The sequence below is a fragment of the Polypterus senegalus genome, chromosome 3 (assembly GCF_016835505.1).
Source record: "Polypterus senegalus isolate Bchr_013 chromosome 3, ASM1683550v1, whole genome shotgun sequence".
NCBI lineage: Eukaryota > Metazoa > Chordata > Cladistia > Polypteriformes > Polypteridae > Polypterus > Polypterus senegalus.
Window position 1 is genome coordinate 237,455,318 of NC_053156.1, and position 20,658 is coordinate 237,475,975.

General features: G+C 34.5%; 1 protein-coding gene across 2 annotated transcripts in view; it reads left to right on the forward strand.

The window, feature by feature from the left end:
• The window catches only part of cnsta (consortin, connexin sorting protein a), a 132,037-nt gene that overhangs the window by 59,776 nt on the left and 51,603 nt on the right, over positions 1–20,658 (forward strand). For both annotated transcript variants that reach the window (XM_039748804.1, XM_039748805.1), the window contains 5 exons: positions 8,700–8,730; positions 10,213–10,299; positions 12,729–12,843; positions 13,438–13,459; positions 13,549–13,642. In XM_039748804.1, coding sequence (XP_039604738.1) covers positions 8,700–8,730; positions 10,213–10,299; positions 12,729–12,843; positions 13,438–13,459; positions 13,549–13,642 — 349 coding nt within the window. The remainder of the gene's footprint in view (positions 1–8,699; positions 8,731–10,212; positions 10,300–12,728; positions 12,844–13,437; positions 13,460–13,548; positions 13,643–20,658) is intronic.

The following is a 20,658-nucleotide window of genomic DNA, read 5'->3' on the forward strand; positions in this document are numbered from 1 at the left end:
CCCAGGGGGAAAACTGTAAACCTCATGCTTGATGAGACAACACAAAACAAAATATCAAATTGAGAATGTATTTACAAAAAACAACAAGAAGGACCACAAATAGAAAAAAAAGATAACATGGCAAAAAGGGTTTTCCAACTATGGCAACCCATAGCTAATAAGTCCCAATACAAAACCCACAAGCAAAATCCGCTGTCAGAAGTGAAAAATCCAGGACTAAAAATATCTAAATAAAATAATACTCACTGAACTCCAACAATCAATTCTCAATGATCCATTGCTGTGAACCATTCTCTGACGTTGAAGTTGACGTTGACAAGGACAGAGGGAGGGCACAGCAGCCATTACATCAGGGTGTCCCTGCCTACTTTTATTCCACTCAGAAACACAAGAAATGATGGAATATTTAAAGACATGATACACAAAATATAATACAAACCAAATTACATGAAGACATTAAAATAATAACTCAAAAATAACAAAAACAATAAAATATAAAATACACATAAGCCAGGGAATAACATGTTGTGGACTATAATCAGATAAAATGACCTTCTTCCAAATAGGTGTATTTATACTAACACAACACAAGTAATTAACTCAAATGAATTCACAAGGAAAGAAATTTTCTAAATTATTTTTTAAAGAGGCACATGTAGTAATTAGAATGATATAATAACTGTGAATCAAAATCTGCCAACTCTAAATTTCACTAAAGTTCTGAAAACTTTTTTAGTATGAGTATCCATCCATCCATTGTCCAACCCGCTGAATCCGAATACAGGGTCACTGGGGTCTGCTGGAGCCAATCCCAGCCAACACAGGGCACAAGGCAGGAACCAATCCTGGGCAGGGTGCCAACCCACCGCAGGACACACACAAACACACCCACACACCAAGCACACACTAGGGCCAATTTAGAATCGCCAATCCACCTAACCTGCATGTCTTTGGATTGTGGGAGGAAACCAGAGTGCCCGGAGGAAACCCACGCAGACACGGGGAGAACATAGTATGAGTAGATTTCATAAAAAATTTTTACATAATATTTTAGTTTTGAAATAAATTCATACATCGGCATCAAGTTCATTATTTATACAGCATTTATCTGTGAAGCAAATTTCATGTGTTTAAACATAAGCCTTTATGATCAAATTGTCTTTGAGACTGAAAAACACACATGCGATCAGAACGTTTAACTGCTACTGTACTGTATATGTAAATTTTAAAATAGCGTACATGCATATGGACATATGTTAAGAAGCCTTTATAGTTATTCTTGCTTTTTATGTATACAGAAACAATTTGATTTTAAGGTAAATATAATATTTTTTTGAATATTTCTTAAAATATATTCTTTAGTGTTATTGTGTTTCACTCCTCCATTTAGGTGGGCACATACTTTAAACATTTTTTTGCCAGGTGTTCTTATTTCTTCTTAGTGCACACACTCTAATTTTAGAATTAACCTTATAGTTATCTTTGATGTATGTATTTGGTGTCAGTAGGTGAAAGCTAAATAATTTGGCAGAAGCCTATTAATATTTTGAGCTAGAACTGGTGATTAAATGACTAAAAATATATAATTTGCAAAAATGTTTGTTTTGTTCTTATAGTTGTTCAAAATCATGTTATGGCAGTGACATAATCTTTCTTTTTAAAATAGATATCTCTGTTTTAAGTAATGTGTTCCAGCCGTTTAGCAACTATTCATTATGCAGATAGCTCGGCAATGTCATATTACTCAAGACTGTTTAGGATATGCATCATCAGTGCTGGAAAAGGATACAAAAATGATTATTTTAAAGCTGCTGAAAAGAAAAATCAAACACATGGTAGTTATTTACCTCTGTTGAGGAAAAGGGGAAAGAAAGCAGAAGCTGTTTTCTTGTATGATTAGAAGATCTGTCATACTATAGATACAAGTTGAGTTAGATGTAACTTCAGGTTTATGAGTTGACAATCTTGTTGCATTACTATTACAATTTTAACTGAGTAAGCCAATGTTGATTTTCTGCAATTCCTGTAATTTTCAATTTGGCCATATGGTTTCTTCATCATTTATAGCCGTGACTGTAACAAGGTACGAAAGTACCATGTTTAATATAGAAAAACTCAGATAGATAAATGAATGGCAAAGAAGAAGTTAACCATACCAGTTTGGCTTCGAAGCAAATAAGCATGGTGAGCGAAATGATTTAACCTAAGTTATTTGTTGAATAAGCAAAAAGGTGGTTGTTGTGAAAGATTCCCACATGACAACCAAACAGTTGTGTGTACACTTTCTAGCAGACTACACAGGATTAGCCAATGCTGTTTACACAAGCACCAAAGACTTGCCTCACCAGTTGTTAATTATTGGTGCTTCTGGATTTAGAAAAAATATATTTATTAGGACATTGTGAGATGGGCACAATAGTACTATGGCCATTTTTATATTGTTTATGTTAATAAATTATATTTGCTTTAAGCATTCTCTCAAACCTGTCATTTTACAGCATATTTTTTTTCTTGCTTAAGTAGCATAAGTATTTCTCTTGTGAAGTCACATACAACAGTCTTCAACTTGTCCAAAATGGCACACCTGTTTAGAAAACAGTCTCTTATAGCCTGGAGTTAAATTAAGTGGCATCCCTTTTGCTTGTGATAATGTCAGATTCTTTTTGGGGCAGTGCCTGAGACTCATGTGTCATTGATTGGACCATAACACTGTGTTTAATCTAAATCTGCTGCGGAGTTGATCAGAAAGCATACACTCCAAACTCACTGGCTCACTGATGGTTTATTTATCCCAAAAGCCAGTACCAGTAGCAGAATACTGTTAGTGACTGCAACACACTTTTAAGTGGGTATATACTTTAGAAACCTTGTGTCTTTTATTCTCAGCAGACTGAGAGTCTTTCGCAAAGATAGAAAAATGTGAAGCAACAAGTGTGGAGGGTGGACGGCCAGTAGCTGTCATTAAATGATCTAAGAAGGTTTTATCTCACCAGTCTTGAATCCAATCACCAATCCAAATTGACCACAGCTTTAGCTAGAACTGTCACAATTGGAGGAATGTAGTTCATACCAGTATTTTGTAATTTTTTGAGACTGCAAAGCCCTATGTAAAAAATATTTGATATGTTGAACCACTTTGAAAATGACAAAAAAAGAAACTACAAAATAATCAAATAAATGTGCAAAATATTTTAATCAAAAAAATATGTATAAATATTTTATTTTTTTGATTTTGATATATGTCGTACTTTATGAAATTGTGTTTTCGCATGACCTTTTCTTGGAGGTCACAGTGCGTGGTCAGCCATTGTGCAGCGCCCTTGGAGCATTTTTCAGGTTACGGGCCCAATGGAGCAGGATCCCTTTTGGCAGTAATAGGATTTGAAGTGACAACCTTCCAGTTGCCAGCACAAATCCTTAGTCTTAGAGCCACCATTCTTAATATATGCATATACAGTTTTATGCAAAAAGATATAATAATAAAAGTGCTTCCTGTTTGAGGCATGATAGATAAATGTATGTGTGATACAAATCAGCAATATTTGGTCTAAGATTTGTTAAAGGTGAACTTAATGTAGGTGTCATACAGTGTTTAGGCTATTTTGATATTTTGTTTTCGTTACAGGGATTGTAAATGTACTTTCACACAAGCATGTAGAAGCAAACTGGAATATGATCCTAAATACTTATTCATTTAAAGGGCCACATTCACTGTGAATATTTTACCATAAATTTATCAAGATGTAAACTAGTCTTTAAATGTTTTAACATAACATCTGAAGAAAGATTAGTCAACCTTTCTTCTTCCTTCATAAATCATTGTTTAATTGTTCATTGAGATTAAATACTCTACAAATTAACTAATGACATTTTGTAAATGATTTTAGTTGGCTAAAATTGTAGTCTTCATTTCTCTTTTCATTCATTTGACAAGTTAAGTTTTACGTTTTTTAATTCTTTATATCCAAAGTTTAATTTTCTTCTTTTGGTCTTCTATTTTATTAAAACTTTTCAAATATTGTTTTATATGTTTATATGAAGTGATGAGTTAAAAATTTTTAAAAGCAGTAGTACACCTGCCAGGTAACATAGCTTCATGTTTCGATCACAGTTTGATAGGATTATAATTATTTCTACTCTCAGATCATCACAAAGTCTTTTTAAAAATCTGACCTCACAAAACTAGCAAACATCATCATTTAATAATACAACTTGTATTTGTAATAACATAAAAGAAAATAACCAGAAAAATATTAATAGACAAACTTGGTAAATGCACACAACTAGACGGACAGTGACAATTTCAACACTGCATACGACAAACAACAGAGATGCATACTAATTTTCATGACAGACAATAGAACCTCTGCTTTTTGGTTTTGGTGAGCTCAGATCAGTGAGGCAAGCAATCCAATCAAATTCATGCTTTTCATTTATTGTCACTAGTTTTACCAGTAGCTATAGCCGATACATGGCATTATGACTTACTGTTTAACACAGTTTAAGAAATACAGGTACATTCTCTACCTCTCTTTGCCTTCTCTTAATTATATGCTGCAAATGGCTTCTTCTGTAGGCCTTCATTATCAGTAAAATGTACAGCAAACAAAATGGCACACCTATCATGTTGAACCCCATAACAGAGGAAGTTGTCTGATTGCTAATTACCATTTTGTGAGAAAATTCAGATTTGTAATCTGCTGAACAATCATTTAAAGTTTCTAGTGTAAATGCAATGTGTGTACAATGGGTTTATAGCCTTAACACTAGAATACAAGTTAAAAATGGTGTTTGTGACATGTCTAATGATGTGTTTAAAGTATCAGTATAGGAAAGTTCAATATTGGTGTCAGTAGTCAATCATGGATTGCTGATGGCATTTCATATAAGGCCAAGTCTAGTGGGAATGGAGAAAAATATTGAATGAAAGGGTGGTAGTAGATGAAACTTAAGTTGGATCAGTAATGGAGCAGATTTAAACATTTAAAAAAAATGTGTTGTATTAAAAATAAAATCATCCCTTTACATTCCCTAAACTTGTGCTCTGTTTTGCCCATGTAATGGCACATATGGCTGTTGGTATCTGCCAGCTGTTACATCTCTCTCCAATTTCTTATAAGGCCAGGTTGCCAATAAATCCTCTGTCCCTCCAATAAGATTCTTAGAGAAGCACTTTTTCCAAACTCCGTGAAACTAGTCAGAGAATCCCACAGGCTAATTTACATTAGTACCTAAATTACATTATATTTATTTAAACAACCATTAATAGCAAAATATATTATGGTATAGTGAAATTCACAAAGTCAAATTAGGATGGGAAAAGTTGACACACACACTGAGCGACCCAGTATAAGGAAGGAGACGACAGAATTGCAGCTGCTTGATTATACTGTTAATTACAAAAGTACATAAACAGTGTGCATTTCCCATTTTCTTGAAACTTACTGATAAATGGACCCTCAAAGTCAGAATTTCTGCTACACTAGATTATACTGGTGAGTGCTAAAAGGCAAAAGCTAACAATTAATAGCTACAGCTAACAAGGATATGTCATTCAATATAATCAATATATAATCAAATAGTGAAAATCATATTTAACAGTAAAAATCAGCTCTAACAATACTTAGCCCAAATTAAAATTTAATAGAAAGCACAAAAATGAGATGACAGAGCTCTACATTAATATTTATAAGTACTGTATCAACTCAGACCCATGAGGATTTATGCAGATCATCGTCTGTGGAGGGGGTTAGATCCACGGGTACCAGAGCAATAAGTTGGAATGGAAAAGGCTGTGAAGATAGGCAGCACAGAAGATGTGTTTTTGTCCTTCCTCTGCTACACCTTAGATTATTCCAATACATTGAGTCAAAGATCCACCTGAGGAAAAGGACAAATGTCTGTCTGTGTGTTGCAATGCCTTGTTATATGCCATTTGGTATGAATATGTAAAAGCAATGCTTATGTTTATGATGAGCCATCTATTGGAATGAAAGTTACAATGCATTCAATTATAATGAAAGTACATTCCAATAGATAGATAGTACACTGCAAACGTTATCACTGAATATGTCCAATTGAGACTAATTGCCGGATGGGCAGAAATCAGCTTATTCAGCCTAATAAAAGGGCAAGTAGCTGTGTGTGTGTGTGTGTGTGTCTGTGTATACATGCAGTTGCTAGGGTTTAGGAGAAAAATGAAGAATAGGCAACACATATAGAAGAGGCAAAAAATTAAAAATGCAAATTTAAAATACCAAATAAGGGTCTAAAAATAAGAAAATTGCTCTTATTGGTCTATACTGTTTTCCGACATTATACACCAGCAAAAACAGTGTGATCATCTTGCACCAACTTGAGCTACTTGAACAAGATTTATAGCTGTCATGCAAATGAATGGTAACTTCATGTGGTAGGCAGTGGATGAGTCAAAGTAATGATAAATTGACTCAGATGCCAGGAAACAAAAGCCCTGACATCACTAGGCTAGAGTCTCTAAATCAGGCCAATGCGTTAGCGATCACCACATCATTTTTCAGGCAAAAACATTTTAAGACAAAGTGACTAAAATTGGCAGCTGTCTCTGCAGAGTAAAAGGCCACTGTGAGGGGAAGGTGATCAGATGTGTTTTTATACCAAACCAAATAGACAACACATGTATCAAAATAAAAAAAACAAAGTCTAGGTTGATTACTTAGATTTCAACCTGTACAATCTTATTATGTATGGTTTAAGACGGGGTTTTTAACACCTTAATAAAATATCAATTAATTAAATAAAAATTTATAATATGAAATTTTAGTATGGAGTATTTGTTGTTATTGCACCGGTTATTGGGAATCAAAAACAATTAAAACTTCTCTTGCTTCTTGCAATGGCTGCAATGGTTAATATGGCTGGTTTGAAATGTCAAAATCTTCAGTGTTACTTTTTGGATGGTAAGTGTTATGCGATTTGGTCCAGCTACTGAGGATTTTCACAATGAAAAAGGTGATACTAAATGATTGAATTTGATTATTTGGAATTGTTATAACACCGGAATGAATTCGGTGCAACATATCCTTGATAAATCTTTAGTTTGCATATATGAAAATTTGGCAGAATATATTGAATTAACATGTGTCTGATGGGAATGAGTTGGTAGCTGAATGAGAGTGTCTAGGAGTGAATGGGTCAATGTACTTGTTGAAATATGTGAGCATTTATTGTGACTGGGAGGTTACCAGGCCTATTCTGACTTGTTTCATAAAGTATTTGCTCTACAAGAATTTGGTCTTAGCTCAGATATATTTGATGACCACTGATCTAAAGCATAATGATCATCTGTGCAACATGATGTAGTTGAAATAGTGCCTTTACTCGATTATGCATATTTGTGTCTGGAACTGGCTCATTCATTCATTTTATTCAGTAATGCAGCAAAATGATTGCCTTGCAGCTGTACTACACGCTGAAGGACCCTCTGTAGATTTTATTATAAAACGCACTTTGGAATAAATACACTCTGTCTAGTACTGCTAGTCTAACTGTCAACAGTGCATTTTCAGTAACTCTCCAGTTTACAAAAATAAAGTCTTTATTTTTACAGACTACCTGTAATAAGAATTTAGATAATTGTTCTAGTTTGTACTGTTTTCAGTCCAATTCGGTCCTTATTTATAAAATTTATTGTTTTTAATGGGTTTTACTCACTCATGAGCAGTTGATAATTCCAATATTTGTTAGCGGGTTCAAAGGTACAATCTGAATTTATTTTTTACACGTGTGCAACCTAACTTGTAATAATTTGTTTCTATTGCATAAATTGTTCAAGCAATGGTAAAGTATTAAATGCCAATTTTTTTTCATATTAATAGTAAGTAAACATATTTATTGTACACACCTTATATAAGGAAAGCACATCTGTAGCTTATGAGTCACAAACATGGCAAAAATGCTGTGAGGCCTCCTAAAAGAACCATAAAGGCTGGCCAGAACCTTCAGTGGTCAGTCCAGATGAAGCACACCCAGTCCAGGTAACTAGCAATTACTACCAGTAGACTGGCCAGACCCAAAAATGGGAGAGCTGGTTTATAAACTTCAGAATGTACTTAAACAGTTCCAAAATGCCTCACAAGAATGAGAAAGTGAAAAACTCCTGTTTGTGACCAAAAGGTAGACTGCGATACTTTATAAATGAAAATATTTATTTCAAAAATAAATAATAAAACGTGCTCAAAGAGCAAAAAGCAGTTGCCTAAAATGCATTTTTAAGGTGAACAACTCCCAAATCACAATTCAACAGGAAAAATCCAGAGACAGACCAGAAAACATTCAAATTCAGAAAACCCAACAAGAAAAACAGTACTTACAAAACTCATTAACTCTTTTAATAAAAACCATGCCTCAGCTGCTTTTCTCTGGACTTAAATGGCCAAGGGCAGAGATCTGGTGTGGGGATGTCAGGGTGGCAATACCTCTTGACAAAGGACATGATAGGTAGATAGATAGTTTAAAATGACAAAAGCACAAATCAAGTAGACACATAACCATGAAGAACAAAGAAAAATGTTCATTGTTTATTATTACAATAAGTGTGCTAATGTCTCCTATTTGGTAATTTGGACTTATCTTATCTTACATTTGGATGTATCTGAAAGCTATTGATCTGGTATTTTAATATTCTCTTCTAAATAAATGCAATATTATTTATCTTCCAGATTGCAGAGGCTTACTTTCATGAAGAAGATTGTATCCTTTATTTAATATATTTATTTATTTATTTTTAATGGTGTATCAATTTTAAAAAACATAAATAATATTTTTTGAATTGCTGTGTACAGTTTATTCAGATTTTAAATCTGATTGCTCTTTTTCAATGTGATACTAGTTTATTATATTATTTTTTCTTGTAAAGTAAACTTTTTACTTCCTCACAGTTCTAGGAGACTGTGTGTGAAGGCAAGCTTGCTTGCTTACTGCCTTTGGTGCATTTGCAGATTCTCTCTTTGCCTATGTGGATTGTTACAAAATAATGCGGTTTTAGTCCTATAACCCTAGATGTGTGGGCCAGATTAGCTGGGGTGTACTCTAATTTAGCCCTGAGTAATTCTTAGTTCGCATTCGCAGTTCGGTGACAACATCTCCACTGTTGTTTTCTGCAGAACATCTAGTAATTGCTGGGTTAGGCATCAGCTTCTTGAATTACATTGTACTGAATGTACACCAATGGACCCAGGAGTTTAAAATGCATAACGTGCTTTAAAATTAATATATACTACATGCAATCTATGATAATTGTGAGGTGTTATAATTGGGTCTAGCAAATTCATAAAAGGTTGAATCCTTTAAATAAACATAGACATTAAATTCTAAACAGGTCTTAGACCTACATATATAATCACTTATAGAAGGGAGAAAAAAAAGCAATACTTTTAATATTATTTTATTTAAACCCAAAATCTAAAGATCCAAAAATTCATTAATTCAAAAATACACAAAAATTACTAGTTGAATCAAAATCCAAAGGCAATAACCAAGAAATGGAGCCAATAATATAAAAACCATAAAATCAAGACAAAATGGTCAAAAGACCAGCAAGACTTGCTAAATTTGCATAATGAGTTTAAAATGAATAGCAAACAACAAAACATTACTAATTCCTCAGTCCTAGCCTGAGGCATCTCACACTATTTAAACAGGCTATCACCATAGACACAAGCTGGAGCGTCAATGCTCTTGGGCTCAGCAGCCATCTATCCATCCCTCTTCTAAATCTGGTTGTCAAGCACTGGCCACAAGGCAGGAACAATCATTGCACAGGATGCTACTCCATTGCAGATTGTCACACTCAACAACAGACCATGGACAATTTAGCATCACCAATGCATTAAACCTCAATGTATATGGACTGTCTGGAGGAAATTGGAGCAACAAGGCTAGACAATATAAATATACCCATATATATATATATGTATGAGTTTATGTATGTACTAACAAACTACAGAATTATTTTTCTATAACTTATGCTATGGTGTATACTGCTTGAAAATATGAAATGCAACAAAAGTAATTGTTGTTTTAAAGAAACTTCTTACATTAATAAATTAGATTACCTAGTACTTATACTTAAATACAATGCAGTCCACTTTGTGGATATAGATGAATTGAAAATAAGTGGCATTTTTCTATTGAAAGATTAATATTTTTGATTGGTTTTAACTAATTTCAAAGATGAGAAAGCAGTCCAATTTATCCAGCTGGAAAAATTGTATCACGAGCAGCTTCTGTCCAATTTAACAGCTATTCAAACGCAGTGGGGTATGTAATTGCAATGTATATGTTATACACTACATGCCATGTTTATCTTATCTTATGTTACCATTATCATGATAACTGAGGAATAAGTCATATTTTTGTGTTACTTGTAAAGCTAGTATCTGTTTTTTTAAAGCTGCTGGATAATAATGTTTTGTGAAATATTCATTATAATGTATCCCAAAGCTTGTTGCTTTTATTCTAACATGTTAAAATGCATATATGCACGAATAAACAGAAAAAAGTGACATTATGGGTCAGTTGCAGTGTACCTTATATAATAGTGGATAAGACAAGGTAACATAGCATGTTAGTAAGAGGTGGTGATCCTCTGGTCTAAGTGTTATCTCAGTGAACAGTAGAACAAGATTAGTACTAAGTTTAAATAATCCGCAGCTAGTCTTGTTTTTGTTTTGTGTTTCTCCTCGGTTAACTTAACTGGGCATCTAATTTCCAGTTAATAATGGCACGCCAGCAATTAACATCTCACTCTTTCTCAATTAACAACATGCCATTGTAAATTCCCTTCAATTTAAAGGGGCAGAGCACAGGGAAACATTATGTCCTAATGTACACTTATTAAAAAATAATTTTAATCATTATGCTACATTAGATCGGCTGTCATTATTGAAAATCTTTCTCACTTTGAGTGGATGAAAAGGCCCATAAATCCCTTTATGGAAAGTAATGAAAGGTACACGTTACTAGAATCATATCTAATGCTTAATTGTCTCTCTGTAACTCATGGGTGGGTCTAATATCACGGTGACATGGGTGATGCACAATCTGGGGCCCTGGTCACCAAGGGCCCTTGATATATGTGAGAAAAAAGTAATGCCGCCATTTTTCTGTTTCTGTTTTTCCCTAGCGCTCTTCCACACAACACACACAGTTACTCTTACATTATATCACTCACCACCTTTGATGTAATTCATGAGTAACATTGTACTCAAATCTCTGTGGGGGAAAAATGTAATTTACGAGTGAGTGCATGCTCATATCTCTGAGGAGGACCACCTAATTTTAGTTTTATATGTGATGTTCATAAAGTGTAAATATATGCATGTGATACTCAGGGACCTGGTGTCTTTATCTGGTCTTGCTCTAACTCATTTCACAATTACGTGGATAATACAGAATACCTGTCATTCTTTATGTGCCTATCTTTTAACTAATAACTGAATTAATCTAACAGTCACCAAAGCGTATAAAATACTTAGGCAGAGGTGGGAAAATATTCGTAAAGAATGTCTTATCACAGCTCAAACATCACAGTAGAGCACAATCTGTATATAATACATACTGTATAGTTAGAGATCTCATAGTAGATCTAGAAGACTCACAAACAGATTTCTCCACAACCTGAAGGGATATAGTATGAATGAAACTGGCAGCATTTTTCAATGTGCACTTTCTGAACCTGCAGCTGAAAGTTTTCTTAATAAGGGTCACTGTTTTCAAGCATCACTTGTCTTTTTCTGTGGCATTGAGTTAAGTTATATTCGATTCAGTTTCACACTTTACTTAAATCTAAATATACATGTCAAATATGGTATAAATGGGATATTTGTGCCTTTTCATGTCTATAACAATCATAACAGTGAACTACAGAGTTAACATACATGGCTTACGTTTAAAACTAGCCTAGTGTTGTTTTTGTATACCAAAGTGTAATCTGGTTTTACAGAATGGTTTTCCCATGGCAGCTACTTTTAACACCTATATTGTATTCTTCGCACAGAACAATCAATTGAATTCTTTTTTAGGAAAGTTTTCTGCTATAAGATGTTTACCCATTGTAAGAACAGGTTTGCTGTCAGTTGGATTATGTTAACAAAATGTTAAAAAAGCAACCTATATCCTTTTCTGCAAAAGCTGCTACTACTACTTCTACTATTACTAAAGAGGTTTAAGTCCCCTTAGCCCCTCAGAACAGGACATGACCTTTAGTGACAGTATGTACTCTGTTGCCCTTTTCTGCACATCTGGAGCTGCAATGTTTTTTTGATAAAATGGTGATTAGAACTGCACACAATACTTCAGTTGTAGCCTTACTAGTACATTATTATTATTATAATTATCATCACTTGATTTCCCCCAGAACATGGCATCCTATTGTACAGTAATTAGCAAGAGATCTGCTTTCTGACATCATTGATTGTGGATTTTGTGTATAGTGTTTAATTGCTCCATATGAAATAATTCTCTTATTTTATATCTCCCTAGATCAAGTGTCTTCATTTTTTCACTTGATAAAACAGTGCCTTTGCATCCATTGTCAGATAATACTGTGCTCACTGTAAAAGCCTGTATAAGGTTACAGTAGATCTTATACTAAATGGTCATTTCATGAGTGCATACATGATCATTCTTTTTGTTGTCGCTGGGATTGCAGCAGCATAGAGCTGTAGCTGTCTTCTTGATTGTTGTAGAATTAAAATGGAGCACTGCTGCTACCCAGGAGATGAAGCCTCACAGGAAAAGCCCTTGGACCTTGGGAGCTGAAGACCTGGCAACTCTGACAAACTTATGCACAAATCATCAAAGGTAAACTATATACAGTACTCTTATAATCTGGTATTTTGTTTACCACAGAGATCTTAACATTTGATTGGAGAAAAAAGTATTTCTTGTGTTGGTATATATTTTGTATAATAAAAGTGATATTTTCTTTTAGCTACATTTAACAGTCATTTCATATAAACACATCTTTCTCCAAGGGTAGGCATGAAACATTTTACTCACTATTCTTATATTAAAAAAAGGAGAATGGAGTGAAAGAGTTGCAGCAGAAGCTCAAAGTTTGTTTTAGCTTTTTGTTTTAAGTGGCATGTGTATGATGATGTCAATTTTGAGGCTCATATTATTTCACTTCTTGCAAATGACTACTGCATTTCTTACACACATGATCCTTTGTAAAATCTACTCAGCATTTTGATGTTTCCAGCATGTGGCACTTTTCTGTGGTTTAAGCAATCTGAGACTAGAGATAAAATTTCAACATGGAAGATTTGGTCAGCTAATATTAGACTGCAGACAGACTACAGTCCTGCTTGTAGTTTCTATTTTACCCAGTTTTTAAGACAATTAATCCTATTGGAAATTAGCAAATTTTCACCATTTTGTTTTTGTTTTACACAGGCCTGTTGTTGCAGCTGAAAAGGTAATTCTGAAAGCTTATTCCCTGAAGACATTTGCAAGAATACTTTACTTTTTTGCAGTGTTTTGTTTTTAATATGTTTGTCTTTATAGCCCAGCAATCCAGAAAAGGTGTTGGAAATCAGCCTTATTGCTTTGAAACAAACAGAATGCCAGCTATGCTCTAAAGGCAGCATATGCATTTCAGGTATGTCTGCATATGTTAATACTGTACAGTTGCCTAAGAGAAATTGCATATGCACTTTATGAATAAAATTCCCAAACACTGGGCTTACAGTTTGACTGCAGTATATAGTTTTCTTAACTATGCAAATTTAAAAACAGAGTATCCTGCATGTGTTTTTATATTTAGAAATATTATTAGATTTTATTCATAATACAAAACAGATTGGCTATGCAGACTTTCCCAATTTCCTTTGAAGTCTGTCGAAAATATAAAGGTATTGAAATGTCTTGCCATGTCAGTGCTTTAAAAATATTAATAAGATCCCATTCTGTAGGTAAAAATGCATCCTTGTGGTAGTTATATTTTTATGTGGTCTGCCAGATGACGTTGATTTAATATCTCTTCCCAATAATAATCTTATTATAGTAAGGTGATCAAATAGACTATTAAAGCACTTTTAATTCTGAAGCTTTTTTGCACAGTATGATGTGTTACTTATAAAACAAAAGCACTGAAATGTACAAATGTTCTGCTGAAAATTAATTGAAATACAAGGGGTTTCTCAGAAGGTGAGAATACAAGGCATGTCATAGATAAACTGAAAGTCAGAAATACCTTTTTTTCAGTTTTTTTTTATTTTTAAATTTTTCTTATCTTACATTCTGCCATCATATTATTCCAGATGAAAGACTGCATTTTATGTGGCTTCCTTCACTGAGTAATATTAAATCAAGATTATAAAAGTAAATGTTCACTGCATCCTTCTATCACCGTAGTTTTTGCCTTCAGTCTTCTGTATTAATGTACAAGGATTTCCTAATTGTAAGGGAATGATTGCAACATATAAACAAGTTTTATTGGAGAGTGTTTTTAAGAATAGTGGGCACATAAGTGAATAATTATATGTTTATTATATATTATCTACTAAAACATTGTAAAAATGAGTTAATACAAATTTAGGCGAAAGGACAAACACCGCAGTATAAATTTATTTTTTAGTGTATACCCTGAACACTCTGTCTTGAAGTATGCTGGAAGCCAAAGGGTGCAGGTTCATGACACAGTCTACATACTGTTTTATATTATTGATAGAAAGGGTGACAATGTGAACTCTTTTGTCTGTGATATTTATGGATCATGCCAAATCACATCTCATAAAAAACAGAAATAGTTGTTTGTATTAAGGAATCTGTCATTTTAAGTCATTTGATAGTTCCACCATAAAATTTATTCACATTCAAAAAAATGATCATTGAGACGTGCAGAAATCAATCTACTTCCAAAATATACCATTTCCAAAATATAATACCAAAGGCAAAACAGTGCTGTTCTCACCATAAGCTGTATCAGAATTCTCTCCGTTAAAGATTATTTGTTCCCCTTATTTTTTCCTGCTACGGCTTCATTCTTTAGTAAATTTAATTGCTTATTAATATTTAAGGATAACACAGCTGTACTATTAGTGATCACTTGTAATCATTTACATGTTAAAAGATCTGTAAATTAAATCCACATTGAAAAAATGAGCCAGGAAGCTTATAAAAACAAGATTATCCTGTATATGAATTACAATCATGCCTGCCTCTACAACTTAGGTGAATAGGATGATAGCCTAGGACAGGAAACTTTGAGGAAGTGACATTTTTTAGACAATATAGACCCCCAACGTTCATTAATTTTACTATATTGTTTTACATCATTTTCAAATATTGGTGATGCATAAAGTTGTCGACTGACAACCTACATGAACCCTGTACTGCCTTAAGCAAAAGAGAGCTCTCTTTAAGCTGAATGTCCTTGCTTCTTTATTTTCTACATGGCAGGTTTTTTTTAGTACTCTTTGATTCCCATTGGTACTTTATCTTATATTCCATCCTTAATTTGACATTGAGATAATGCAGAATCCAGAAACATAGATGTATTTTTCTTTCTGTTTGTCCATTATTTTGCAAGCATAGTGCACTGGCATTACAAGCACTGTTATACGCATCATTTATTCTCCTGTTATGAATCCTGACATTATTGAAGGAACAATAATAATACTTCAAGACTAGATTTATGCCTAATGGCTGAACTGGTCAGCATAACTTTACAACCTTGCTATTGTTTTAGCTCCATATTAAATTCTATGTACCGTATATTATGCCGGTTTTACATTACAATATATTGTGTTCCCAAGATTTGTGTTTTGAAGTAACTTCAGTGATTTGTTTTTGTCCAGTGCCTCCTATTTCATGAGAAACCCTCACATATGATATACCATTCAACTCATTTTGATGTCTAGCTTTGCAAGATATCAAGCATGTTGGGGTTTGGGACTATTTTTGGCCCTCTGGATCTGAAACCCCCTTATTTTTAGGCCATTTTGGGCAATATTTTTTGTGTTAAATTACACACATTACACACATTTGATAATGAATAAATCAATAAGTGTCCTCAGCAAGAATGATCAGAAGGACTTGAAGTGATGCATGCCACATCAACTGACCCCAGGGGTTCACTCCCAAATGGGGTACAAGGAGTTAAAGTTACTACTTTTAACAAAACTTTGAGAAAAGGGGGATCAGAAATATAGGCATGTGGAATGTTGTTTTCTGTTATTTCAAAATAGTCGATCACAAATATAATATTTTTTACATTTGATTCTTTACAGATGGTGCTAGCCCTCTAAGAGCCACCCCTAGTTTTAGACTATTTCAAAGTCAGTAATTATGAATATGATGTGATTTTTGATTCTTTACTGGGGATCTAGCCCTCTATGAGGTGAAAATTTAGAAATTTGTTATAGTCAAAAATATTTAGACTTTAAAAATTTTAATTGAAGCACACATTTTAATATTTTAAATATCTGGTTGTATGTACTTCTACCTCCTGAAGTACATTTTTATATTGCTTATGAACACCTTGAATTACGCTAGTTCAGAATTTATTGTAATAATGTTAATCATTTGTGAAAATTATAGAAAAACACTGTATAACTATATAACACTTTTTATAAAAACACATACAATGTAGCATTCATTTCAGTGGTTTATACAGCATATAAGGATATTGTGGCACACGGCTGGGGGTGGTACCCAGCCGGGACACCCAGGAGGACCGGAGGAGGGCTTGCGCCTCCTCCAGACCATGAGGGGGCGACCGCCCTGGCTGCTTTGGGGCCCACGTGTTCAGAGCTTTGAAGCTCAACCCTGTAGGGGCCTGTGGTCACTGCCAGGGGGCACCCCAATGCCTGGAGAGCCCTGGACCACAGCACTTCTGCCACACCAGGAAGTGCTGGGGAAGAGGAGGGACACCCGGAGTGCTTCCGGGGATACAGCCGGCACTTCCGCCACACTGGGGCGTGTCGGTGGAAGATTGCCGGAGCACACCTGGAGAACATCCGGGGGAACATAAAAGGGGCCGCCTCCCTTCATTCAGGGCTGGAGTCGGGTGGAAGAGGACGAGGTCTGGGAGAGGAAAGAGGTGGCCTGGAGAGAGGAAAAGCATTGTGTGTTGGCCTGGGCTATTGGGGTGATTGGTGCTGTGGCACTGGGTTGTGCACTTTAGTATTATTGTAAATAATCGATGTTGGACTTTAAAATGATGTCCATCTGCCTGTGTCCAGACTGCTTCCCACAATATATATTCCCTTATGATTCATATAATTCTCAAGTACCTTATCAGTTAAAACCGAACTACCAAAAACAACAACTTTAAAAGAAATAAGTTCTAAGTTCATCAAGATAATGATTAAAAAAAGCAGTACTGAATTAGTATTTTACAATTGTAAAAACTTTAAAAAATTTTATATTCTCTAACAATACTTTTTTAACAGTATGCAAATGCTTACTTGTAACATCACTAAAATTTTGGGAGTGGGGTCTAACACTGGAACTCACGTTGTATTATATGCAGTAAAACAAATGACTGAATTATGAAAATCAGCAGCCCTTTGTATGAAAGAGAGGATGCTTTTATATCCTGAGAGGAAGATCATCCATTCTCAGTTGCCTACTGTAGAGGTTGTGGGCCGGGTAAACATATAGTCTAAAACTTTAATAACTATGCTAAAATTTCAAAGGAAAATCCTTCACATTTCTCAACTTTTTTCAGTCAGCATGGATATTCCGCTGTATTGTGCTGTTGGGGGCAACTAAAGATCAGAAACTGAAATTAAAAATGGTAGTCATTTGCCTACTAGATAGCATTCTCTTTACATTAAACTGAAGCATATCATAACCCTTTTTTATTTAAGTGTTTATCTTGAAAACCACGTTTTAATATTGAAGTGATAACCATATTAAATTATTAAAAAAGCATATGATATTTTGACTATATTGTAATTTCGTTACTGGCTGTTTCAGACTGCATTAGCACTGTCTAATTTGCCAATATGAAAGTCTGCACCCCACTTTAGTATATAAGAAGCATATGGTATCCATACACACAACAGGGGATTAACTACTTTAAGTATGGAGTGTTCATTGTTTCTGGGTGGTTTCACTTTCTTATTCATGAATGATGTGTTATTTATTCCAGGACAACCATCTGTTAACACAACTATTTGCTATCTTGAGGTTAATTAGCTAAGTGTTTGTCAGGTGGAAAATACAAGCGAGTATCACTCTGTAACTTGTCTTACCACTAATTTATTAAAGAGGCCAGAATATTCCAATGGTTTAGCCTAGTTTTAAGGATTTGCAATTCTATCCATCCATTTTCTAACCCGCTGAATCCGAATAGGGTCACGGGGGTCTGCCGGAGCCAATCCCAGCCAACACAGGGCACAAGGCAGGAACCAATCCTGGGCAGGGTGCCAACCCACCGCAGGACACACACAAACACACCCACACACCAATCACACACTAGGGCCAATTCAGAAACGCCAATCCTTATATGTGGGATAGTTTCATCAAACTATACAAATGCACACACGTTTTTGTTTCTGTATTCTTGTTTACATATATTTTAAAAACTGCTACTAATTATTATTTGTGCGTTTACTTAGCACTTTGTTCAAGCCTTTTGAGGATTTAACAGTACAGTTTGAAGCTAGCATGCTATAAAAATATTTTTTTTTAGTGAATTAGAATAGATAGTAAACTAGGTAACAGTTATTAGTTCATATAAGATGTGGATATCTACATGAATGGAGAAGGGGAGTGGGTGGGGCAGGAAAGCCTAGTTTATCTTGAATCGTTTTGTGAACAGCTTGTTCTTCAAGAAATACCTGACCAAGGCTAGGCTAGGAGCAATGTAGGTGGCAATGGGAAGTTTGTCAGAGCAACCCTAAGAACTAAAATTTATTTTTAGCTTGTATGGTACTTGGGAGAAATAAAGGAAAAAACTATCAATTGAATTTAATGAGGAGCAGAGTTGACTATAGAATAGTATTATAAAAGCCTGTGGAGTGAGTGTGAGAGAGAGAGAAGCAATGCTATATTTGAAGTGAGAGTCACAATACACCATTTGGGCAGCAGAACACTGGATGAGTTGGACAGGTCGAATAACAGTTGTTGGCAGTCCTGCCTGCAGAGAGATACACTAGTCAAGTATAGCGAGAACAAGAGCGAGAACAAGACGTTAAATAGCATAAATATTGCAAGGTTTGAATCATGAAGATGCTGAGACAGGCAACAGGAATAAGTCAGTGAAAAAATGTGTCTTTTTTTTAGAGTAAGAGTATCACTACAGTTCCTGATTAAAGTCGAGTGTGAGAGTATGTGTCCAGTGGAGAGCTAAGCAGGCCTTTGGCCTTGGAACCCCTGGAGGTTTTTTGCTTCTTCTTGCCAGCTGGAGTTTTTATTTTCTTGTCTTCACTGGCCAGCTGACTATAGCAGCGGACTTATCAATGTAATCATTAGAAGCTTAAAAATCAGTTTAGCAATTTAATGAATACTTAAAGACTCTACCATTTCTGTTACTTAGTTGTTTCTTTGTATTGTATACATTTGTATTTATTATTTTTTTTTCATTTCTATTTCTATGTTCTATGTTTTTTAATTATATTTTTTTCTTTAACATCTTGTGAAGCACTTTGATGTGTTTTGTATAAAAATGGAGTACAGAAAAAAAGTTATTCTATTTATAATCTTATTTGTTGCTATATCCTAAGCAAGTATTTGAGTCATCATGGCCTTTTGATTTTTCTTATTGGATTGGCTTAGAAAGAGCACTTGAAAATGTACTTCTGAAAGCATTCTTTTTTCTTTAAAATTCTTGCAAACTCAGGTCATATACAAATGCAACATTAGTGAAATTTATAAATCTTCAATTATGGAAACTGTAAACAGTGTTTTTTATAAAGTGATCTATTGGGATTTATGATAATAAAATTATTAAGTAATATTTTTTCTGTCTGTAAGGGTGACTTGTTTTTCATCAAAACTTTTTTTCTCTTATTATTGTCTGCCTATAAAATGTCTCTCTTCATCCATCCATCCATTATCCAACTAACTATATCCCAACCACAGGGTCATGGGGGTCCACTGGAGCCAATCCCAGCCAACACAGGGTGCAAGGCAGGAAACAGACCCCCAGGCAGGGTGCCAGCCCACTGCAGGACACACACACACACACACACACAACAAGCACACACTAGGGCCAATTTAGAATTGCCAATGCACCTAACCTGCATGTCTTGTCTCTCTTCAGCACTTTTTCATTCTTCATTTAAACAGTGAATGTTCTTCAAAATTGTTTGAAATCTGGGTTCCGAAATTATTTGGCGACAAGAATAATCGTTGTAATGCTGTGTTTCTTGTCTTAGGAAATTCTACTTTAAAATGATTAAATATTGCAGTTCCATTCTAATGTAAAATCAGCTGCTCATACCGGTAAGGACAGTGGTATGTCTTGATGTATTTAATAAGGGGAGATTTCATTTCTTTTTGTAGGGCTGGGCATATTTTACACCACAGGGATGTTTTATTGATGTGAATAAAATAAATACAAAAAGAAACAGGATGTATGAAATTACAAGATAAAAACACACACACCTACACCTTCACTCCAACCCTGTGGGGAACAATGATAAACATACAGGTGCCGGTCAT